Consider the following 26606-nt stretch of genomic DNA (forward strand, 5'->3'; position numbering starts at 1 on the left):
TATTACTATTCTCTTCCTTTAAGAATACCTGATGAAGGCTATTATAAGCCGAAACTAGTTGTATTATTCTTATTAAATCTTAATAAGTAATCTCGGTTTTTAAGTCATTAAATCTATTTTTTTAAAAAAAAAAAATATATATATATATATATATATATATATATATATATATATATATATATTTATAAATGTACCAGTATATACATATTTATTTATATATATATATATATGAACATATTTGGAAAGATATTTAATAACTAAAAAATCGAGAATTAATTAAAAGCTTTAATGATAAAAAACACAACTAGTTTCGGCTTTTTTTACAGCCTTCATCAGGTATCTTTTTAGGAAGAGGAAACAATAATAAAAACTGAAGATTCTAAAAAACTGAGAAGCACAGATAAATTGCAGAACATAATTGAAATAAAAAACGTTGTATTAGCATTCAAGTTGTTCTTTTTTACGTGCCATTGTTTGTTGTATGCGTGGTAGCAGACTCTCGAGAACGCCAGTTCTGAATAACAGCAGTATGGCTATCAGGTATGTTATAGCTTAAATTGTTGTTTAAATGTTCAGGATTAAAGACGATCTCCCTGGATTCCGCTATCATTCTTTCCAATTCATCATGGCAGCGGAAAATGTTTTCAGATCTATCCCAGGAAATTGAGTGACCTTGAAAATCATCATGAGGATTGTTAGAGAAGAGAATATGGCTGGATAACGCACTGGCATGATCTTTTATAGGAGATGTCTCTTTTATCTTCCTCCATATGAAGTTCAATAGACTTATTAGTTTGACCATAATAAGGAACATTACAGTCACACCATAGTTTATATACACCAGGATATTTCAGATTGTGATGCTTAGGCTTAGGGTGGCTTATAAGAGATCAGATTTTTGGAAGTGTAGTGAATAACGTTTTGATGTTGTACTTCTTAAGGACTTTAGCCAATTTTTGAGAGACCGAACTGATGTATGGGATTGAGATGCTACCTTTAAAATTGGTAGTTTCTGTATTGCAGTAATAAAAATGGATTCGTATTGAATCCATTTTTATTATTAATAATGCAAAACCTCCAACAGATAACATTTCTTCAGCTGAACGACAAGCTATTAGAAATCTAAAAAAGAACAGAAATATAATAATTTTACCGGCAGATAATGGAAATGCCACAGTTATCCTCAATTCTGAAGAATACCATAGTAAGATGCTTCAAGAAATGCTTCAAAATTTCGAGATGCTACTTGAAAACGACACATATTCAATATTACAGGAAGATCCAACACGTGAACTACAAAGCCGTACTAACAATTTACTACAGAATACAAGTGAACTTCCTCGCAATGTACGCCTTTCTCTAAATCCACTTATACCACGTATTTATGGAGTCCCGAAAATACATAAAGTAAACATTCCTTTTCGCTCAATTGTGGAAGGTATTGACTCTTAACCTAGAAGCTATCAAAACATCTTGCAAAATATCTCAAGTCTTTCTCTAATAAGTCTTCATCGTTCATCAACAACACCATAGACTTTGTATCACATATAAAAGATATAGCCATCCAGTGGTGCACTCAGGATTTAATCTTGGAGGGGGCCAAGCGCTCAGGATTTAACCTTTGGGGGGGCGGAGTTGAGTAGACGTTTTGCGAATACACACTATACATCGCATACGACCTATAACTGAGCATCTGCAGTGATCGCTAATTCATAAGTAGCACACAACATAAATAAAAAAAATGAATTTTAATTAGGAAAAGATTTTTGGAAATTTTTCTAGTGTTTTTTCCTTTTCTTTGGCGGTGCCCGGACCCCTTGGCCCCCCCTCTGGGTGCGCCACTGTAGCCATCAATGAGAATGATATTATAGCCAGTTTAGATATTATTTCATTATTTATAAATGTACCAACTGAAGAAGTATTAATATTACTAAAGGATAAATTATCCAAAAAAATGTTTGCTTTATTAAAGCATTGCATTCAATCTGGCTACTTCCGATATCAAGACACCATCTATAAACAGAACCAGGGGAACCCTTTATCCCCTATTCTGACAAATATATTGGCGATGGGGAACCCTTCATCCCTTATTCTGGCGAATATTTACCTTGAAGACTTCGAAACAAGAGCTATATCATCCTTTTCTTTTAAACCAAAAGTTTGGAAGCGTTAAGTAGATGACATTTTTATTATATGGAGTCACGGCAAAAACTCTCTCATGGATTTTCTTCATCATCTCAATAACCAACATCCAAATATAAAATTCACAGCCGAACTAGAACATGAAAAACTCCCTACCATTCCTGGATATAAAACTCTCACAGTGTTCTGGAAAATTTAGAATCTCTATGTACAGAAAACCAACGCATACTAATAGATACCTTCACAATCTTTCTCATCATTTTCCACCACAAAACCTCGGAACAATTTCCACCTTGGGACACAGAGCACGCTCTCTTTTAAACGATCCAGATGAACTTCAAAAAGAAATTAATCACCTCTCGCATGTCTTTGAACAAAATGGATATTATAAAAAAAAACCATTAAGAAATTTCTTATAGATCCTCCTAGGCACCGCAATACAGAAATTACCAATTTTAAAGGTAGCATCTCAATCCCATACATCAGTTCGGTCTGCCAAAAATTGGCTAAAGTCCTTAAGAAGTATAACATCAGACGTTATTCACTACATTTCCAAAAATTCGATCTCTTATAAGCCACCCTAAGCCTAAGCATCACAATCTGAAATATCCTGGCGTATATGTTACCGCTAAAGTGCAGAAATCAGTTATTCTACAGATTATCTAGGTATTGTGCAGATTAACTAGGGTGATCCGTTAAAGTGCCGAAAATTGTTTCATTTCTCAGATTACCTAGGTAATCTGCAAATTACCTACTAGGCACTCGTTAAAGTGAAAATAAGATCTTTGCTGGAACAACAGCAACGTTTCTGTACGCTTAAATTAACATAATGTTATTTATTTATTTTTCTATATCTAAAGAATCAAGTTAATACAATCAAACAATCAACAAATTAGTTGATAGAATCAATCATCAATCAATTAAAAAACTATAATACAAAGAATCAAACGGTTTAAAATATTATTACAATTAAGGAAATGAAACAGAGCCTGTGTAGCTCAGTGGATGTGGCGTTTGCACACCACCGCGCTTGGCCGCACGAAGGAAGGCTTGGTTTCGAGTCTAGTCTGCGACTAGAGGAAATTTTTCTAAGCCTTTTTTCGACCGGTTCCCGAGTTAGTCGATCTCTGGCACGGGCAAGCAGGTTTTTCCTCCCGGAAACTCGGGTTTTTCGTCCTGTAAACTCAAGAAAATCGACCGTAGAACCCACATTATTTCAGACATTAAATATATTGTGGTAAGATTAGGGACCACGAGATGGCGGCACATTTGAGCCGTCTCTCTTCACTGCGTACCGCTTAATTAGTGATAGCCTTGGGCCATCTGTCTCTGATTGGGTACCAGTGGAGATTGAACTGCCCACTCAGTCTCCAAAAGTTAGATAGGGCTAAATGGCCTCGCCTACTCCCGTATACAGGAATGAAAAGGCGTTAGCTGATTTTTTTTTTTTTTTAAGGAAATGAATTTGCAAAACATATGACACTGGCTAAAAGTGGAGGGAGAGGGGGGAAGGAGTAGGGAAAGGAAATGAGAGAAACAAACTTTTGAACTTTAACGATAGGGAAGCCGTTAATGTGCACATTACCGAGGTAAAATGCGGAAAACTCTTGATTCCGCATGTTAACGGAGCAAATCAGTTAATCTGCAGATTAGCTAGGTAATGTGCACATTAATGGCTTTCGAGCTTTAGCGGTAACATATATAAACTATGGTGTGATAATGTTCCTTATTATGATCAAACTAATAAGTTCATTGAACTTCGTATGGAGGAAGATAAAAGAGACATCTCCTATAAAAGATCATGCCAGTGCGTTATCCAGCCATATTCTCTTCTCTAACAATCCTCATGATGATTTTCAAGGTCACTCAATTTCCTGGGATAGATCTGAAAACATTTTCCGCTGCCATGATGAATTGGAAAGAATGATAGCGAAATCCAGGGAGATCGTCTTTAATCCTGAACATTTAAACAACAATTTAAGCTATAACATACCTGATAGCCATACTGCTGTTATTCAGTACTGGCGTTCTCGAGAGTCTGCTACCACGCATACAACAAACAATGGCACGTAAAAAAGAACAACTTGAATGTTATACAACGTTTTTTTATTTCAATTATGTACTGCAATTTATCTGTGCTTCTCAGTTTTTTAGAATCTTCAGTTTTTATTATTGTTTCCTCTTCCTAAAAAGATACCCAATGAAGGCTGTAAAAAGCCGAAACTAGTTGTGTTTTTTATCATTAAAGCTTTTTATTAATTCTCGGTTTTTAGTCATTAAATATCTTTCTAAATGTATCAAAGTAACCGAGTCAGTGGTCATGAATACATATGTGTATATGTGTATGTGTGTATGTGTATATGTATATGTGTGTATATGTATATATACATACAGTCATACCCAGACTTATGGTACCCCGACTTACGCAAATACGGAGTTACGCGATTTCTTGTATGTACGTATTCCCGTCCCACTTCATGCCTCACTATGAGTCGTATCTTTCCGGCACCAGCTGCATTCGTCAGTATTGCACATGCTGTGAAAAAGCACTGACGTGTTTCGTGCAGTCTCCATTCATACACGATTTTTATAATCTTCTCAAAACTTGCGATTGTTTAATGTTATGTTCTTGATAAAAATTTTATTACATAAAAAATAATAACGTCATCCAAAAAAAGCAAGTCCGATTCTTCTACATCTAGCAAGAAAAGAAAAACATTGACTTTGAAAGCAAAACACAACATCATTAAGATTTTGAAGGTGGAATGAAAATTTGTGAGCTAGCAAAGAAGTTTGATCTACAGGAATCTACACTAAGAACAATCATAAAAGAAAGGTTTACAGATTTTGGAAGACATAGATTCTAATGAGGAATTAATTGTAGCCACAAGGCAAGGAATAAAATAATCATTAGCTTGCTATGAAGAAATTTTGGGTGACAAGAAAATGACATTATGCCGTCAGGCAAATCTATTAGATTTTATGAAACCATCAACATCGAAATAACTTTCTTTTTTTTTATGTATGAAAAACTACAATTATGATTATATTTCTTAAAAAATATAGGTGTTTTTGTAAACCTTTGGTCCCAATTGTATGTTTGTATATATAAATTGCATGCAAAATTATATCCCGAGTTATGCGAATTCGACTTGTGCTCTTTTTGTTGGTCCCACCTATCTTTGGGGTATGACTGTATATATATATACATCAGCTTACTCTCCCAGAAACTAAGAAGAATTTTGAAAAAATTTAACATAAAAACATGCTTTTCTACTCTTCCTAAACTCAGATCAATTCTAAGCAAACCCAAACAGGCTCACAACCATCTTCAGTTTGTAAGGGGTGTATAAAATCATATGTGACTGCGGAAGCCATATTATGGGCAAACTGAGAAATCCATCCTCCTACGTCTCGAGGAACATCAAAGGAACATTGCTTACAACAGAACCAGAGCAAGTGCCCTCTCAAGCCATGTCCTGTTCTCAGTGAACACAAATAGTGAAGGCCGCCAACATGAGATAAACTGGACAACAACTTCAAACCTTCATATATGCTACAACGAGGAAGAACACCGCATAGTCGGGTCTAAGGAAATTGTCCTGGACTCTCTCATCACATAAACAGTAACCTTAGTTGCAATTTACTGGACTCATTTAGCTCTGCTATCAGATACTGGGGCACTCTTGAAGTCACACGCACACAGATGTCTAACAATAGAACTTTAGTCCGGACTGTAGCTACAGTTCAAACTTAACTGAAGTTTATAGCCGATTTTGTAGTGGTACAATGCTTCTTTGTAGTGTTTTTTATTTTGCTTTCAATGTTCTCATGCCTGAAGAAGTTGGCTTTCTGACGAAACATGTTGTGCATTAAATAAATTAATCATTTGTCTAATTCTTGGATTTCAGTCAGTATAAAAAAAATATGAACATATATATATATGTTCATATATATATATATAAAATACTGTGTATATTGTTGTACTTGATACAAGGTACATTAATCCAAAATTCCATATACTTGTAAAAAGAAAATGAGACGTCTTTACTCCCAGTGCTAGTCCACTCCCAGTTGTGCATTGTAATGGATGTCGGTTGCAAACTATTCAAACACCTGTTCATCTTAAATGGTGATTATTCATCTTCGTATATTAATTATTAAAATAAATTAAAAAAATCCTCTAATGCCCTTTTATTCCCCAAAGGGAATAGGTAAGGCTGTTAGTCTTAACTAACTTTTTGAAGATCAATAGGCAGCCAATCTTCATTCTTAGCTGTCACTGATATCCCATCCATGGCCATCAATGATTTCTTAGGCATCTGGGAGAAGAGTATGGAAAATATTTCCATGTCATGGTTCCTAATCCTAACACTGTATATTGTCTAAATATATCTAAAAAAAAATTAAGAAGAGGTACTAAGCAAAAATAGTTTCGTAATTTCATATAGACAAAGAAAATAATGACAAAACAACAAACAAACAAAAAAAACAACAACTTATCTTATTTTATTATTTCTTGACTGGCTTCATAATTTCTATAAGTAGCCAATTTGTTCAGTTATGGAGGAAATCTATGTGCCTTTTAAATCACATTTAAGCTAATTCTTAAATCTTCTTTTAAAAAAATGAAACCAAGAATAAAATGCAGACTGGATTGTGTGCAGATTCCAGGTAAGATCGAAAACAATAAATTTTAGATTTGAGATTAGATAGCCTTAGAATCAAAACTTAAGGTAATAAGACTAAACAGTTGAAAATCTGAGAGCTGCCATGTGAGCAGCCTCAGATTTTGATTTTTATTTGTTGAGCAAAATCTGTATACTACCAAAACTATTTGCTTCCAGTAATTATCATGTTAGAACTGTGCAGAAGATTATTGCTATAGACTACTTCCTTCTCCCAGTGAGGAAATAAGCTATATATCTATTCCTAATGTCAAGGACATGTGACAGTGAATTGTAAACATTCTGTAATTTTAGCCTCTGTTGAAAATTTAGTCCAGTCTAGAATCTGTCATCCTTCTTAGCATTATTAACACATAAATTAGATTCCGTCTTCCATTCTGGAATTTACCACATTCCTTGTTCTTGTTTTGATTCCTACTGAATAAATTGAAATATTGACAACTATTCATTTAGAACAGGAACTGTATACCTGAGCAGTTCTGCAGTGAGACTTCTAATTGGTCTCACTGTAATTTCAACTAGTCAGAGTTCATTGGCAGAAGTTTCACAAAAGTTTTATTCTGAAGGAACTATATAAAGATTTGTAAATCACTGTCATTCAGACCAGATTCAAGTTACAGTTACTCCTTTTGTCTATCACAGAGGAAATTAATCTCTTGAACACTCCTAACCACTTCTAAAATGATCTTTATATAATTTTTTTTCTTGTTGCTGCTCTCCATTATTGAAGACGATGCCTTTCATATTGTAAACAAGTTGCAGCATATTATTGTGTTAACTACTGTTTGTTCAATTTTTGTCATGTATTCCATTTTTAAATCAGAGTTTGCTGCTGTTGCATATGTCACTGCAGTGTGGGATTTGTTTGATGTGGACTTATCCACTTTCTTTATGTCTATTAAACATGGTGTTTTTATTTATTTTTTTTTTTTTATATGCACATGTTTCAGCAATGTTATCTTTTTTGATTGTTTGTTAAGAAATATCTCTTAGTACCACATCTGAAGAACTGCTAGTATTAGCCTGTAAGTTTTGTATTGTTTCTCCTGCAAAACATATTGTCCTTACTGAGTGCCAGTTTTCTCCAGAACACTGATTGATAAACTCTGCTCCAATGAGTGAAGCCTGTTCTCTCTCTCTCACACACACACACAAACAAAAGAAAAAAAAGAGAGAGAAGAAAAACAGGAACAGAAAATATACACAATTTTACTAGCTGTTACTTAGACCTCAGGTGTATGATGAACACCTTATAGAATTTGTCTTATTTAAAAAAGATTACATCTCAGAGTTTTATGCTTGATTCATAAGACAAGGTATCTGATCATAGAAACTTATTGGAAGTTACCGATATATACTATTCTCCTCCATCCAGCACAAAAGAATGGGCATAATCAGAATCTTGTTAGGCAGGGTATACATACTTGAGTGATGAGAATAAAAATCAGAAATTGGCTCACCTTAGAGAGATTTCGATATAAAATGGATATGACCCTAACAGCAGTTAAGCTGTAGAATCATAAGAAATATAAAAATTTAAGGAGGCTTCTGGATGATTTGTTTATTAATGGTTTATTAATGCAGTATCTTATAAGATCTTTTAAAAACAGTTTCTCACACCCAGAGAGGTTACAAAGGGGGTCTCTAATTTGACTGTATATTAAGCACATGATGGAGATAATAGCCCTATTCTTAAAGCAGTAGAATGTGAAAGTAGGCTATATTAGGAGATGAAAGCATTCTCTACTACTACCCATAATTTGTATAATCTGCATGTGTGCTACTTTATACATAGAAAAAATGTACTGTTCAGGGAGATCTATTTGGAACAGGTGGTAATGAAGGCTTTATTCTCAACCAATTTTTCTCTTCTCTCTCTCTCTCTCTCTCTCTCTCACAGCAAATCAAAATGCCATGTATTACTTATAATAGTCACATCTGAAAATTTAAGGAAGCTTCTGGATGATTTGTTTATTAATGCAGTGTAACAAGGATCATGACCTTATTTTCAACCATGTTTGGGCCTCTCTCTCTCTCTCTCTCTCTCTCATTAGTTAGTGGAACTTCTTGAAGTTGATATCATTGGTGTTATAGCTGCCATCTTAACAGTAGCTCTTACAGTGTTGGTTACATGTACTTGACTGTTTAGTTATTCAGTCCTTGTGATTTTGCATTGTTTTTACTTTTGAACACTGTAAGTTTGCTGGTTTTTAATATCTTCAATTATAATTTCTGATTCATCCTGCTGCTGCATATTAGAGTATATGCAAAACTAGTTAAGTTATTAGTTTGTTGTTGTAATGTGGTTATACTGGCTGTCTTATTTAGGTATGGCTGATTATCGCAAAGTTATAGTTGGCATAAACCTAATCAAATAGGTTTATGCCAACTATAGGTTGAGGTGTTAATTACCACACATTGACATGTTAGTTAATTTTATCTGCATAGTGTTTTATGACTTAGTTGTGTGTGTTCTTCTGGCCAGTTTGCTTATTCTATAGGATGAAAAATCTGAGTTTGGAGGTAAAACGCTGCCTCTTTTGTATGAGACTGGCTAACTCACCTTCAACTGAAAAGCCCTGATAAAGGTCCTTTGTATCCTAGATGGGATTCAAACCCAGGTCTTTCCAACCCAAGGGTTTGAAATTGGTTGTGCTATGGTGGCTCAGTTGATATTGTAGGTAATGTAATTTAATCATTATTTTCATAGAATTAATTGAGAATAATTGGATGATAACTTAATTTTAAAGAGTTGCTCTCCTTTCATCAGGCTCAGTATCAGCTTACTATGTTGACTCAAGGTTTCAGAATTTGTCTTTTCATGTGTCAGCTAAATAGTAATGTGTTTTATATACTAACTTTTTCTTGTGATCAAAATGATATATGAATCATATATTTAATGTTGGAAGTTTATTTTGCACTTGGTTACACTATAATAAATTTTGTTTAATCCTTTATCCAAGTGTGAACAAACAAAGTTTTCACCTGAAAATATCTTCAGGACTGAGGCAAGGTGGTACATCTGTTGGCAACTCGTAGCAAAGATGGACCAAGCTCTCATCGCTCCTTGTCTCAGTATCTCCCACCATGCAAAGCACATCTCCTTGAGGACATGTATAATGCTATGCATTAAGGAAAGGGCCACTACCCAGACTGGTTTCGACCTTTATTGAGGTCTCATCAGTGTGAAGCAGACCCAGAAATGGTTACACTAAGGCAGAAGCAATGGAGAGGTCATATTTACCTATATGAGTTGCCAACCGGTGTACCACCTTATTATTAAATTACTCTGGATTTAGAGAAGGATTTAGAGAAAGATGTTGGAAGTTTATTTTGTTCTTGGTTAGACTATAATAAATTTAGTTTAATCCTTTATCCAAGTGTGAGCAAACAAAGTTTGCACCTGAAAATATCTTCAGGACTGAGGCAAGGTGGTGCATCTGTTGGCAACTCGTAGCAAAGATGGACCAAGCTCTCATCACTCCTTGTCTCAGTATCTCCCACAATGGAAAGGTGGTACACCGGTTGACAACTCATATAGGTAAATATTACCTCTCCATTGCTTCTGCCTTAGTGTCACCACTTCTGGGTCTGCCTCCCACTGATGAGACCTCAATAATGGTCGAAACCGGTTTGGGTAGTAGCCCTTCCCTTAATGCATAGCATTATACATGTCCGCAAAGAGATACATGGTGGGAGATACTGAGACAAGGAGTGATGAGAGCTTGGTCCACCTTTGTTACAAGTTGCCAACAGATGCACCACCTTGCCTCAGTCCTGAAGATTTTTTCAGGTGCAAACTTTGTTTGCTTACACACAGATAAAGGATTGAACTAAATTTATCATATATTTAATGCTTATGAGATATCTTTAATATTTAGAATATTTGGCTGAAATTGTATAAGTTTGAATTTTCAGAATATACTGTAGCTGAAACCATCTGAAAAGAGTGAAAAGGCTAGAATATCGTGAAGAACTGTGAAGGAAAGTCTTGCATTTGATGGTGGTTCTCATTCTTTTTATTTCAGTGTTGTAAAACTCAGTCTTGTATTATTTATCTCTCTCTCTCTCTCTCTCTCTCTCTCTCTCTCTCTCTCTCTCTCTCTCTCACACACACACACACACACACACACACACACACACACACACACACACACACACACACACGTTTCTCTTAATTTTTAACAATAACTAACTTTACCCAAATCTCCTAACAAGATGATACTAATCACCTATCTTACTTAATATAAAATCGCCAATTTAGCTTCCAAAAAAATAAGGTATCTGTTTTGTTTGCAGCATTACATAAAGTAATGCTGCAAACAAAACAGATAAAACAGATGGGGGGGGGGAAACTAAAAAGTTCTGATAAACACCTAGACCAGAATTGATGTTAAAACAACTGATGTCTAATTTAATAGAAATAACCAATCCATAAAAATAAACAAATTTTATAGAAATAACAAATGTATAGAAATAAACAAATTTTATAGCAATAACAAATCCATTGAAATAAACAAATTTTATAGCAATAACAAATCCATAGAAATAAACAAATTTTATAGAAATAACAAATTCACTAAGAGCTCCCTAAAATCTTTGATGCATTAGAGAAGAAAGCAATTAGGTTGCTTGACAACCCATCTTTCATCAATTCATTGCACTCTTTCATGCAAACCTTATATTCTGCTGCTTTCATTTTCTATAAATATTTCAATGGTCACTTTTCATAAGAAGTGGCATTGGTAATTCCTCTACCTTTTATTCTAAATTTAAGACAAATTAGCTATATTGGTATATTTGTTCCCATTTCATCTTCAGACTCTCAGAACAAATTATTATCATCTGCCTATTCTTTCATTTCTTTACTACTGATGTCTGGGGGGGGGGGACTAAAAAGTTCTGATAAACACCTAGACCAAAATTGATATTAAAGCAACTGATATAAGCAAGAAAGAACATATCTTATAACCCTTTAACCCCCATGTTTCATCAAATTGTAATTTTTTTTTTTTTCCTTTTAGGATATATAAGAAGACATGTCATTTCTTTCAAGGTGATTATCACAACTTTTCAGCATATCCTCATACTCAGGGGGCAAGGATAATCATGTCGGCTTCAATGCCACCAAAACTCAGTCCTGTCTGATCTCTTGCAAGGAAGAGCTCACATTCCTCTCCCTTATTTTTAGTAATACCCAGATATCTAAACATGAACAGATTTTTCCTTCTTGGATGCCCTATATCTCCAACCTTTTCTGCCAAAAACATATTTCTACCATAGCTTTACAGCTGCCAAAAAGCTCAGTGTATGTTTTTGCACAAGACACTACTTCACACCTTCACAACTGCTAGATCTATACAAATCCATGGTGGTGCACAAAAATCCTCTCTAAGATTGCTAATTTCTATCCAGAAGAGGACAATCCAGTTAAGTATTGATACCTCTCTCATATATCCACTTCAATCCCTCTTTCACAGATATTCAGTTTCTGCTTTGTGCCTCTTTTGTAGATACTGTCATGGTTATTGCTATGATGAATTGGCAACTATTATTCCTCCATTTTTCTCTCAAATCATTAGAATAAGAGCTGCTGCTAACCAGCATCCTTTTACAGTTCATCTTGAAACTCACCAAACCAACTTCACTACCTCCTCTTTCATTCCATCCACTTCTGTTCTTTGGAACAACCTCCCCCCAGTCTTCCTATCTAAAAATTAATATAACCTTCAATTGTTCAAGAAAATAAAAATAAATAAAAATGTAAATTATCCTCTTGCCTGTACACAGCACTGATTTGCTATAGGCTTGTGATCTTTATGTGTGGGTGAGGTATATAAAAAAAAAAGAAAGAGAGAGAGAGAGAGAGAGAGAGAAAGAAAAGTGAGTTACCATTAAAAGTCAGCTAAATTGTTGAATTACTGGCCTTTCTTGATTGTAATATTAATGACTTCAAAGTGCTAACAAAATATTATGGAGGTGAATGAATTATTTTGGATCAGATTAGAAAAAAATTCTTAAATTCTCAGCAGCTCTTAGTCTTGAAATTTAGATTTATAATCCAACCTGACCTAATGTCCAATCCTCAACTTCTTGTGGTGCACCCTGTTAGATATTCTACCTGGATACTGAACGAAAGAGGATGGGCTGGCATTTTGGACTTAGCTGACCAAATTGTATTCTTATTGGTTTAAACCACAATATAAAATGATGGTACAACATGACAGAATTTAAAGCTGGGTGGGGCGTCGCCCAGATAAACAAGGTCCCCGTTGTTTTCGCCAGGAACCAGGGCGAACAGTGAAAAGTCAATTACTGGAACAAGTTCGGTACTATTAACATAAGAAGCTTGAATGGCAAAGAAATAGAGCTAGCTGAGGAATTGGATAAGTACCAGATCTACCAGAATTAATAGGAGTGACTGAAACAAAAAAGGCAAAAACTGGTGAGATCTTTCTGAGCAATTAATGCAAAATGTTATATCCAGGCAATGACAATCAAGGAAAAGAAGGAGTAGCCATAGTATGCAGCACTAAATATGAGGGTAATCTTCTTGAATGGCAGGCAGTCTCAAGTAGAGTGATGTGGGCAAATATGAGAATGGGGAATTGGACAATGAGACTTATTTGTACCTATGGTCCCACAGAAGGTTCTACTAAGGTAGAAGTGGAGGAATTTTTTGATGCTTTAGAAAAAGCAACCGACACAATGAAAAAGGAAAAGTTGGTCCTTGTTTGGGATCTAAATAGCAGAGTAGGAAATGATTGTCAGACATACAAAAATATTTTGGGAAATTTGGAGAAAAGAGCAAAGCTAATAATAATGGCAAATACTTGTTGGATTTCTGCTCAGAACATGGACTGGTTATTACTAACACCATGTTCCAACATAAAAATGTTCACAAATTCACATGGAGAGAGAAGAGGAAAGGAATAAGAAAAGTCTCATTGACTATATTATTGTTGATAGTTATATTTTCTCTCTGGTGCAGGACATCAGAGTGTATAGAGGATTTGAAATTGGAAGTGATCACCATTTAGTATTGAGCAGGATAAAATTGAATTTCATATAAAAAAAAAAAGAACATGTAAGAAAGTTTGAAAGCGAATAAAAGTTGAACAGCTCTCAGATGTGAACTGTAGACTAAAATATACAAACATTATTCAATAAAAAATGAAAGAGTTTGAGAACAGGAATCAAACCTTGGAGATCCCGTGGCAAGCTCTGAAGAAAACATTGATTGATTCTGCCAGAGAGGCATGTGGTGAGGTTGTCTGCAAGGATAGAAAAATCAGAACTCCATGGTGGACACAGGAAGTTAAAGAGGCAGTGAAGGAAAAGAAGAAAGCATATCAAAAGTTCCTGGCAAATAATTCAGCTTGTGCCCTTAGAGAATACAGAGACAAATGTAAGAAAGCTAAACACTGTAAAACTAGCTAAACAAAAGTCATGGGAAGACTTGGGTAAGAGCATAGAAAATAAATATCAAGAATTTAAAGCTGGGTGGGGCGTCGCCCAGATAAACAAGGTCCCCGTTGTTTTCGCCAGGAACCAGGGCGAACAGTGAAAAGTCAATTACTGGAACAAGTTCGGTACTATTAACATAAGAAGCTTGAATGGCAAAGAAATAGAGCTAGCTGAGGAATTGGATAAGTACCAGATCTACCAGAATTAATAGGAGTGACTGAAACAAAAAAGGCAAAAACTGGTGAGATCTTTCTGAGCAATTAATGCAAAATGTTATATCCAGGCAATGACAATCAAGGAAAAGAAGGAGTAGCCATAGTATGCAACACTAAATATGAGGGTAATCTTCTTGAATGGCAGGCAGTCTCAAGTAGAGTGATGTGGGCAAATATGAGAATGGGGAATTGGACAATGAGACTTATTTGTACCTATGGTCCCACAGAAGGTTCTACTAAGGTAGAAGTGGAGGAATTTTTTGATGCTTTAGAAAAAGCAACCGACACAATGAAAAAGGAAAAGTTGGTCCTTGTTTGGGATCTAAATAGCAGAGTAGGAAATGATTGTCAGACATACAAAAATATTTTGGGAAATTTGGAGAAAAGAGCAAAGCTAATAATAATGGCAAATACTTGTTGGATTTCTGCTCAGAACATGGACTGGTTATTACTAACACCATGTTCCAACATAAAAATGTTCACAAATTCACATGGAGAGAGAAGAGGAAAGGAATAAGAAAAGTCTCATTGACTATATTATTGTTGATAGTTATATTTTCTCTCTGGTGCAGGACATCAGAGTGTATAGAGGATTTGAAATTGGAAGTGATCACCATTTAGTATTGAGCAGGATAAAATTGAATTTCATATAAAAAAAAAAAGAACATGTAAGAAAGTTTGAAAGCGAATAAAAGTTGAACAGCTCTCAGATGTGAACTGTAGACTAAAATATACAAACATTATTCAATAAAAAATGAAAGAGTTTGAGAACAGGAATCAAACCTTGGAGATCCCGTGGCAAGCTCTGAAGAAAACATTGATTGATTCTGCCAGAGAGGCATGTGGTGAGGTTGTCTGCAAGGATAGAAAAATCAGAACTCCATGGTGGACACAGGAAGTTAAAGAGGCAGTGAAGGAAAAGAAGAAAGCATATCAAAAGTTCCTGGCAAATAATTCAGCTTGTGCCCTTAGAGAATACAGAGACAAATGTAAGAAAGCTAAACACTGTAAAACTAGCTAAACAAAAGTCATGGGAAGACTTGGGTAAGAGCATAGAAAATAAATATCAAGAAAGTGGCAAGATATTCTGGAGGTTGTTGAAGAAGCTCAGAAATGGAGAAAAGAGTGCTGTAAAAGGAATTAGAGATGATAAAGGTGACATGAATAATGGAGAAAAAGATATTCTTGAAGTATGGAGTAATTACTTCGAAAAATTGCTAAATGAAACTAGCAATGATGACAGCACAGTGATAATGAACACTGACAAGGCATGCAATCAGGAATACATATCCATACTTGGAGTAGAAAAAGCCATCAAAAGTCTGAAATGTGGAAAGGCAGCTAGAATACATGATATTAGACCAGAAATGCTCAAGTATGGAAGTATAAAAATTTTGCAGTGGCTACACTGCACAGTTCAGATGGACAGAAGGACAAATTCCAAATGATTGGAGTAGAGCTCTCATAGTACCCATATATAAAAAGGGAAATAAACTGATTGTGAGAATTACAGAGGTATTTCTGTACTGAGTGTTCTTGGTAAGAGTTATGCATGTACACTTGAGAAATGATTGAGAAGGATTGTGGAAGAGAAGCTTGGTGAAGAACAAGCTGGATTCAGGCCAAATAGAGGATGTCAGGATCAGATTTTCACTTTACAGCAAATAGTTGAGAAGTCATGGGACTGTAACAAAGATCTGTATTTAAGTTTTGTAGATCTGGAAAAAGAATATGACAAGGTGCCAAGAGAGAAGCTACTCAATATGCTACAGTTGTATGGTGTGAGTGGACATTATATCAAGCAATAATTAGTCTTTATTTGAGTTGTAAGTCAGCAGTTAGAATTGAAGGAAGTACAGGGAGATGGTTTAATGTTAAATCTGGTGTCAGACAAGGATGTATATTATCCCCTCTGTTATTCATTATCTATATGGATTACATTATGAAGGAATGTGGTATTAAAACTGATATCAAAATTGGAGATGTTAATGTCAGCCCCTTGCTTTATGCAGATGATGTTATACTTCTAAATAAATCTGCTACAAGTCTGTAAAATTCCCTGACTAAATTGAATAACTGTTGTAATAGATATGGTATGAAGGTCAGCAATAATGACACAAAGACAATGAAAATAGGCAGAAGCATTGAAAATATCAACTGCATTCTGAATGGAGAACCTATAGAACAAGTAAAACATTTCAGCTACGGAAATAGACAACAGAATCAAAAAAGCTGGTATGACAGGAAGTCAACTGAATAAATTTATATGGAATAAGAGAGAAATTAGTCAAAACACTAAATTAACTGTATACAAGACATTGTTCAAAGAATAGGAAGTTCCTCTTGCAGCTGTTGCCACCCACAACCCAGTTAGGAAAGGTGGGTCTTGAAGATGAATGAATGGAAGGTTGGGGAGAGAACATGGGAACATCCATGGAAGTTAAGTTTGCTCACAGTCAAGAAAGAGGTAAGAGCTACTAGGTTTTTCTGTCTCAGAGCAGTGGGTGAGTAAAATAGTTTGCCTTTAGGGGGAGTGAGTGCATCTAGTGTGAATTAATTTAAGGGAAGGTATGAGAGCTGGTTTGGGTGATTTATAGGAGTCCTTGACTCCTTGGAGGTCTCAGATAATAGTAATATACACCCAATTCTCCATTTACATGGTAGATTGGTTCCAGAAAAAACCGTGTAAAAAAAGAATGCAGTGCATATGAATAAATAGAAGAATGGTTCCAGGTGTGAAAACCCAATATGAATAATAAGTTATTTTCAAACAAAACATATGAAAATCATTGAATAAAACTCTATTTAATTTTAATGTATTATTTTTTTATTTTAAATACTTATTTAAAGTATATACATATGTATCTTTCTTAAAGAAAATAGTGTGTCACTAATAAAACGGAAATTCAAAAAGGCCAAAATACGCCAATGCATATGGTTATTAGTTCAGTTTTATTTGCCATCACTTTCTGACAGTAGCAGCATTCTTTAGTGGGAGACTGGAATTAAATCACTTCCATTACTTGAAACACTTCCTGTTCATTCCATGGCCATCCAGTTCATACTGCAATTGACAAAACGTTTTCTTCAGTAAAAGGAATTAAATTAACACTAATTTCCAATAATTCTGAAGGTTAATTTTTTTCCCCCATGAACTCTGTAATTAATCATTAAGATCCTGTTTTGACTAGATCTTTGTATAATTCTTCATATCTCACCATACATGATTTCAGTTTGCATTTAAACTGTTCAGCTTGTTCAGTATTTGGATTATGTGTAAGAAAATGACTTTGCAGTTCACTAGCCATTTGTGAAGCCTTTCTTTAATTAATCCTGCAGTGAATGCAATCTCATTATCATTACTTTTTGTCTTTTTCATCAAGATTCTCAAGGACAGCTTATATTATTTTGTCATCACTAACAGCCTTGTCAACCATCAATTCTTCAATATTTGCAGACGAAAAATCATCAAATCCTTTTCTGCCAACTGCATGTACTAATCTGATGATATCACAATGTTCAGTTGTATGCAAAAGTACAGGTTTTTCTTTTTTAGACATTCTGGCCAAGTAGCTTTCCAGCATGCATTTAAAGTTGATGGTTTCAATTCTGATAATGGCATCTTAGCAAGTTTGATGCAATCCAAAATAGAAAATTTCTTCTGCAAACTAATAACTGGCAGTAAATTATCCTTATCTAGTTTATCAAAAATGTATTGGAATAATGTTCTTATGTAGTAAGTTTTGAAGGTAGGGATCACACTCTGGTCTAGTGATTATATTAAGGATGTTGTATTAGGTGGCAGAAAACAAAATTCCACATTTGGGTGTTCTAAATCAGGATGGCCAGGCACATTATCTATAATCAATAAATATTTAAAGTCCAGATTTTTTTCCATCAAATAGCATTTAACTTCTGGGAAAAAACATTGATGGAACCATTCATTAAAAATTTCTTTTGTAACCCAACTTTTTTTTTTTTTTTTGCCTTCCAGTGCACTGGAATTTTAACAAGTAACCAGTGCACTGGTTACGTGTTAAAATCCACACCTTTCTTTGCCCACGGCCTTAGTGATCGATTAATGAGTAATGGTTTTAATATACGATCTCCTGAAACATTGCTGCAAAATAATAGTCACATGATTCTTAGCTGCTTTAAAGCCACCAACACTTTTTTGTGATTTTGCTATAAGTTCTACTTGGCATTTTTTTTTCCAAAAAAGACCGGTCTCATCTGCATTCCAAACTTGATCAGCAGTGTATCCACCATTTTCAATAATTTTGGACAGTTTTGAAAGAAATTCCCTAGCTGCTGGCTCATTTGCAGATGTGGCTTTTTCTTTTATTTTTACATTATGAAGCATGTATCTTTTGAGAAATTTTGTAAGCCAACCTGTGCTTGCAGAAAAATCACAATTGTTGGTTGATGTTGTTGGCTCCTTTTCCTGAATCTGTTTGTACATCCATAATGCTTCTGTTTGATGACATTTCCATCTTTTTGTGAGCAATCGTCTATCCACATCACTAGGGTCTTTTCTGTCTTCGCTTTTATAATGTCTCTCACATATGATGATGACTTGGCACCTAATTTTGTTCATAAAGAACAGATTTTCTAATTGTTTCTTCATTTTTCATAACTGTTCTCATGTTAGCTTCATTCAATCCAAAATATTTCCCTAAGGATGTTGGACCTTCTCCAGCTGTTAAACAATCTAAAATTTGGATCTTAGTTTCTAAAGAAATAGTTTTTCTTTTCTTCTTCTGTCTAACTGAATTATCTGACATCATGATTAATGGGGTAATGTTACGAAAATATCTGAAAATAATCAATAATTAATTTTACTAATTTGATATTACGCATACAAAACTTCAAAATTTAAGACATACCTGTATAACTCTATTGCATGAACAAAACACAAGATGTATAAACATTTTGAATTGTAAACAAGAAATGGCTGTTTAGCATACAACTTAACTCCTTCCAAGCAGCTTTACATAGGTGGGTCTCCCGTAATGGACCAACTTAACTTCGAGGAATCAGCATAGCATCCTTCTGCTTTCAGGAACATTTTGAATTGTAAACAAGAAATGACTGTTTAGCATACAACTTAACTCCTTCCAAGCAGCTTTACATAGGTGGGTCTCCCGTAATGGACCAACTTAACTTCGAGGAATCAGCATAGCATCCTTCTGCTTTCAGGAACCAACGGCAAGTGAACATAACGGATCATTTGTCGGCTTAACTTTGGGGAATTGTAATTACAATAATTGATTTTTTTTTGTTATCACCACAGTTGTCTACTTTCTGTAGCATAGAGTAATTCCTGATATTTAAAACATCGAGGGGGGGGGGGAGTCCTCAAAATTCAAGTTGAAGTACATATTGTACCAATCTAGCAAATGATGATTATAATGGAAATAACCGTTTTAACAGAACTGAATTCAAAACAGAAATTTCAAAAATAAGTGCCATTTGAACTGTGTTAAATCAAAATATACTGTGTAAAAATAGAATTGCTTTTGTTTTCTAAACAGTGTTATTTCGAAATCATGCAAAAAAAAAAAGCCATGTCAAATCTCTTTTCAAGTCTGTCTCAGACATCCTCAAATCCAATCCTCTTTTTGCTGAATATTTTAGCTCTTATATTGTTTATTTTGCTTATCCCCTGCTCAATACTCTCATATCTAGGCATCTGAGATCCAAACTAAAGTATTCTAGTCCACTTGCTTTTCGCTTACTTCACAACCAGTTGCTGTCTCTGAAATATTAATTCCTAAATACCTTCTTGAATTATAATATTACTGAAATAAGATAATGGTTTCTAAATCAATATCATGCTTCTTCCTTAGGAATTAATGGAGAATTGCAGTAAATAAGAGTATTGGAGAATTGTAATAAATTACATTAACAGTACTAGATGGTTGCTATCGCTATTAGATCTTTTCAGCCATATGTGAATTAGTTGGTCCCACATGGAGATGAGGATTTTTGCTCTCCAAAATGTTGGTCCATTGTATAATACAGGTAAACCAGCTGGAGACATAATTAACAGACATAATTCAATAACTGTGTAGTTTTTAGTAACCATAATTTCAACCAGTGCAACGAACTGATATATTATTGGATGGTAATTCTGCGTGGTTTTTTTAATCCAGTCATGGTATACTGCCAACTGAGGAATTTTTTAGTGGTAGAGCTGATGCTTTAGATTTTAAATAAGATGTCTCTAACACATTGCTACAGATATTGCTAGACTCATGCATCTCACAGATAAAAAAAGTAAATTCATATTCATAATTCATTCATACTTTTTCTGTAAGAGATCAGAAAGCAGAAATATTGGCAGGATGTTTTTTTTTGGCATCTCTATATATAGCAGTTATGAGACATTGCTAATTATAATAGAGTGTATTTTCTGCAAGTTAAATCTGATATATAAGATTTTAAACTTATTAGCAACATTTTAGTATTTCATATAGGAGTCAGCATTATAACATGCTGACTCCTATATGAGTCAGCATGTTATATATATATATAACTATACATACTGTATAGACTGACTATACAGCATGTATAGTCAGTCTTTGCAAGTCTCATGCATGATGTAATAAAAAAAATGGAACAAGAAAGCATTATTTTCTTTACACATTGTTGCATATTCTTCTGGCATATATATGAGAGAGGGTGAGGGAGTGAGGATTCTCATCTCTCTCAGGATTTTAGTGTTCTCATTTGTAAAGGCTGCATGTCTCTATAATAGTTGTGTGTCATGGTAACATTTATCCTTCAGTTAAGAAAACCTGCTTGAATCCCATATAGGAGGCAAAGAATAACTTTTTATGGGCATTTCTTTCCTACTTAATTCTCCTCTTTTACCTTTACGGTGTCGAGGTTTTATTCTTGCAACCACAATCGTACTTGAGGATAAAGTGGTTAGCCATATGCTTCCCGGTGTGTCCTATGTCTTTAGATGCGTGTATTCACGGGGCTGGTTTGTATGGGCATTTCACTTGATGCAAATTAACCAGTCCCATGCGGAGGTAATTGATTTTCTTTTTACTGTCACCTCTAAGTGAAACTGGCTCATTTCTTCAATGTTTGATTTCTGTAGTAATAATAAAATTTTACTATACAAAGGACATCTTTCAGACATGAATTAAATTGACATTCTGTTTTCTTTGAGGAAAACTAGTAGTTTGAAACAATGTCAGATTAGTGAAACCTTGGAATTTAACTTATGCTGGAAATTTGTTACTTAATATTCATTTATCTTTTAACCATATGCAATTATATTGCATATAAAAAAAAAAAAGGGAAAGGGGGACCTTTTTTACTCTTCACTTTTCTTTTTCAATGCATAAATGTTAATACTTTGAATTTAGTCTATACTATTTAAGTGAAGAATACACTGAAAGGAATATTCGTCTTCATGTTTATGGAAAGAAAATAAATAGTCCCTACTCTGATAATACAGATTTAGTTTTAAACACTATATTTTAGAAAATGTTAAAGTTTATTCATTACTTTTGCTTTCTTTAATTAGTACTTCATAAAATACTAATTAATCATTGCTAGTGCAACAGTAGCAGAATGTTGTTATCAGCTGACCAATAATGAATCTTACGTACAGGTTTCCATCAGTTTGAATCGATTAGAAAATGTTTCCAACTTCACAGAATTTGTGAAGGCCTTCAGTCAGTTTGGGAGTGAAATGGTTGAATTAGCACACTTAACAGGAGATAGACAAAATGTAAGTGAAATAATTATACTATATTGAATATTTTTAACTTGTGGGCTATCTTTTTTTTTTTTTTTTGTTTTTGTTTTAATACTGTCAACCTAAATTTAATTGTTCACACTGGTGTATCATAAAGTATGGTGCATCAAACATTTTTTATCGCATATATAATGGTATGAACTCGTTCTTGTCTTACCTATAAGAATGATCTCTTAACTAAGTTTTTAAACAGTTTGCCTTCCCCCCCGGAATATGAATAAATAAAACACATTCATTCTTTACACATTCGATGTCCATAATAGTTATATATAGGCAGTTGATTTCATGTTAAGTTGCTTCAGTATCAATAACGCACAGCATTACTTTCATGGATATATAATGTCCACGAAAATACGATATCTAGATAGTGACTTCCCATGAATAATGGGAAGTCACCACCCTGACTGGTTTTAGTCTTCTCCATCTCTTGTATAGATGACCCAGGAAAATCACCTCTTACTATGCCATAAACAGCTCACTATATGCTTCCTGGAGGAAAATTCTTCATTAGTTCGGATACCAAGTTTTCTGATGTTTCCTGATCATCCAGATGGTATCTCCCTGTTTGTTCAAAAATTGTACTCCAAAATAGACATCTGTATTGTCTATATACATTACTGTATGCATCTGACAGCATTGGAAGCAAGCTTATATTTAGTCTCTAAAAGGGAGATAGATCAGCTATAAAACTGTTATCACACTGCCCTTATCTCACTCCTCTCAAGAACAACAGAAAAGCTCAACAACAGTTGACGACTTCTACCTGAAGATCTGCCAGTTAGTGATTTTCAGTATGGATTCTACTACTCTTATTCCACAGCAAATCTGCTAGTCATCCTTACCTCTCTGGAGGCAAATGATGAAACAATTTGGAGAAAGTCATGGTTGTTGTTTTTTTGGTATTTGATTGGATCTAGTATGCAGGCATCTGCATTCTGTCCTTTATGATTGAGTTGCTAATTTTCTTTCTGTTGATTCACTGAGTTCCCTTCTGATTGATCTGTCAGTACTATAGGATCTATACTTTCGTGCACCCTCTTTCTTTATTCTCATATCCTTATTAGTTTTGTTGATGACAATCCACTCCATTCTCCCTCTACATTTGACAAACCTTGAGTTACTCACAATTCAGCTCTAGATGGGAAATCTGAAAATTATCAAAAGTAAAGGGAAATGAAATGAGGTCTTTCATCAAGAAATAAGACAGGACTGTGTTTTGGTGGCATTGTAGTTCAGTAGATTATTCTCGCACTGCGAGAATGATAAGGAAATTAGTGTTTAAGACAGTGGTTATATGTCACACATGTAACTGTGTGTGTTAGGGCTTATTGTTAAGTGCTGGGAGGACATCATATTGGAGGTTTAATGAAGTATTGACAACCCTAAGAAAGCATTAGAAATTAATTTTGATGCTTCCAATATTTCATCTGTCACTGAGACATCTTCAGGGAGTACAAATAACACTTGTAACACACAAAGACAACACATTACTCAATGAAACACATGGCTATAACTCTACAGTCCTATCTAGATGGTATACCCTCTATGGATGTTTGTACGCAGCCTAGGATGTAAATTGGAACCTCTGATGATTAATGTTTACTAAATTTTGGGAAGTTTTTTGCATCCATATTTCTTTAAATTTGACTGATTTGAGTGTCTGCAGATTCTAAAAATAGTCTTTCTTTGATAAAGTTATTCTGGTTTTGTGACCACATGTTTATTAAAAAGTTGTTTTAAAAAAAACTAAACAAGCACTAAAAAACAATACCCGACAAGTTTCGTTAGTTGTCAGACTAACATCTTCAGGGGTAAAGAGAACTAAAAGTTTAAAGCACAAACTACAAGAAATTACAAAAACTAGTTCATTTGTTGGTATTATGAACATCAAAAAAGTTCGTTAAAAAACTGAATAACAGAGCTATATAACCGTTAATGCGTGTTAGCTGGAAACAATGCTATTTGTTTCTGTAGTTCACGCTCACTCTGTCCGACGTCTGAAATGGGTAAATTTTTAATAAACACTGACCAAACTTGATTTAAATTCAAACCTTGGTTTTTGTTGCATTGCGTAGGAATTTTAATCATATTTGCTGCCTCTTTGAATTTTCTTGTGAAACAATTCTTATCAATATAGAACATGTTTGTTCTATCACAGAGTACATCATGACTGGTAGAAGCTGTGTGAAATGCTAAGCCAGATTTATGTTCTCTCTTCTTTTGTACATCCTTTTGATGTTTGCTCATGCGGATTTCTCCCGATCTCCCTGTCTGGCCCACATAGCAGATGCCACAGGAACAGTGAATATTATAAGCCTGTGGTTTTTTCATTAGGTGATGTGGAGGTTTCGGAGGATGAAGAGATCTTGATATTTTTTCAAGTGACAGGAAAGTCACTTTTATGTTATACTTGTAGAGTATTTTGGCTAATTTATCTGTTACGTTCTTGATATAAGGAAGGGTGACTGCATTTTTAAAGTCTGGTTTATTTAAGTTTCTTGTAGGTGCTGTATTGAGAATTTTCTTAATTACCATTCAGTTGTAGGATCTGTGTTAAATATTGTATATCTTCTTTCCACTTTTCTTCTGTACTGGGGATGTTGTATGCTTTATCTCTCAAGGTTTTTATTAGGCCTATGTTTTGCTTGGGGGGGGGTGAGGTAGCATGAAATCTTCCTGTGTTTGTTGGTTTTTCTATAAATGGAGAACGATAATCTGTTTTTTCTTTCATTTATTTCTATAAGGATGTCTAGGAAAGGAAGTTTTTTATTTTCTTCTAGTTCCAGAGTGAATTTTATATTTGGATGTAAGTTATTAAGATAGTCTTTAAATGCAGTCAGTTCTAGTGCTGTTCCTGTCCAAATGTTGAAAATATCGTCCACATAGCAGAGCCATATTTTTGATTTTATGTGCCAGTTTTGTAAAGCATTATTTTCAAAATTTTCCATGTAGAGGTTTGCTAGAGGTGAGAGGGGGTGAACCCATTACTAGTCTTTCTTTTTGTTCCCTGAGTTTGTCTTGATAAAGAAAGAACATGTTTTTATGCAATGTTTGTAGAGCTGTACAATGTCTAGTGGGAAACCACAGAAATGGAGGTTTCTGTGAATTCTTAACCACATAAACCTCTGCATGAAAATAGTCTTTTTTTTAAAATTTAGTCTGACAGAGCATGATAATTTTCTTCCAGAATATCCTGTGAGTGGTATCCAATACATGGTCTGCAAGACCAGATTGATCATAGTCGTGATTGCAGATGTAAGTTTAGTGTTCATCTAAATGGATGATGGCTGATCTACCAGTCTGTCCAAAGTAAGCCAGTTTGCAAGAACAGGGTATTTTATATATTCCAGGCACAAGAGGAATTAGCTGGATAAGGGTAGTTTCCAGTAGGGCTTAAAAGTTGTATAAAGATTGTACTTTTTTAAATGCCAAGCTATTTTTTCTGATGTACCCCATATGTAGGGGATAGTGTTTCATGTGTTTCATTGATTATTGTGTTGCCTTTGTGTGTCTGTGTTACAAGTGTTATTTGTACTCCTTGAAGATGTTTCAGGTGACTGAGACATTTTTCACAATTTTGATATCAGATTTAATTCCACTTTCCTTCATAATGTGATCAATATAGATAATAACAGTGGAGATAATGTACACTCTTGTGACCCACATGATTTAACATCAAACCATCCTCATGCACCTCATTCAATTCTAACTGCTAACGTACAGCTTAAATAGAGACTGTGTATTGCTCGATATAATGTCCCATGTCCACCATATAACTGTAGTGTTTTAAGAGCTTTCCTCTTGGCATCTGCCTTTTCTAACTGTCATATGCCTTTTCCAAATCAACAAAACTTAAATACAAATCCTTGTTGTATTCCCAAGATTTCTCAACTATTTGTCTTAAAGTGAAAATATGATCTGACAACCTCCATTTGGCCTGAATCCAGCTTGTTTTTCACTAAGCTTTCCTTCTACAATTGTTCTTAGCTTTCTCAAATATCAATCATCAAATTCCTGCCATGTACCCTCAAGGGGTGTACAGGATATGACAGTACTACATGAAAAAATTACATCATTACTAACTTCCTATCTACAATTTTCCTCCAAATCAGTCTGTTACTTGTCAAGACTCCAACATTATCAGATCTTATATTTCTATCGTCTAAGGCACTTTGTACCGTATCAATCCACCTATATCTTGGTCTTCCTCTGGGTCGTTTTCCTGCCAACCTGGCAGAGAACACTTGTTTTGCTAATCTTTCCTCTTCCATTCTATTTAAGTGACCATACCATCTGAGATTAGCTCTGTTAACGCAT

The 26606-nt window shown here is 34.6% G+C and overlaps 1 protein-coding gene across 2 annotated transcripts in view; it reads left to right on the forward strand.

Moving 5' to 3' along the window:
• Positions 1–26606, forward strand: part of LOC150109360 (alpha-catulin-like) — a 439125-nt gene that overhangs the window by 192689 nt on the left and 219830 nt on the right. For both annotated transcript variants that reach the window (XM_090407671.1, XM_090407679.1), the window contains exon 4: positions 22143–22262. In XM_090407671.1, coding sequence (XP_090263797.1) covers positions 22143–22262 — 120 coding nt within the window. The remainder of the gene's footprint in view (positions 1–22142; positions 22263–26606) is intronic.

Source organism: Typopeltis vanoorti, chromosome 2 (assembly GCF_054136105.1).
Source record: "Typopeltis vanoorti isolate ZY-2024b chromosome 2, IOZ_Tvanoo_1.0, whole genome shotgun sequence".
Lineage (NCBI taxonomy): Eukaryota > Metazoa > Arthropoda > Arachnida > Uropygi > Thelyphonidae > Typopeltis > Typopeltis vanoorti.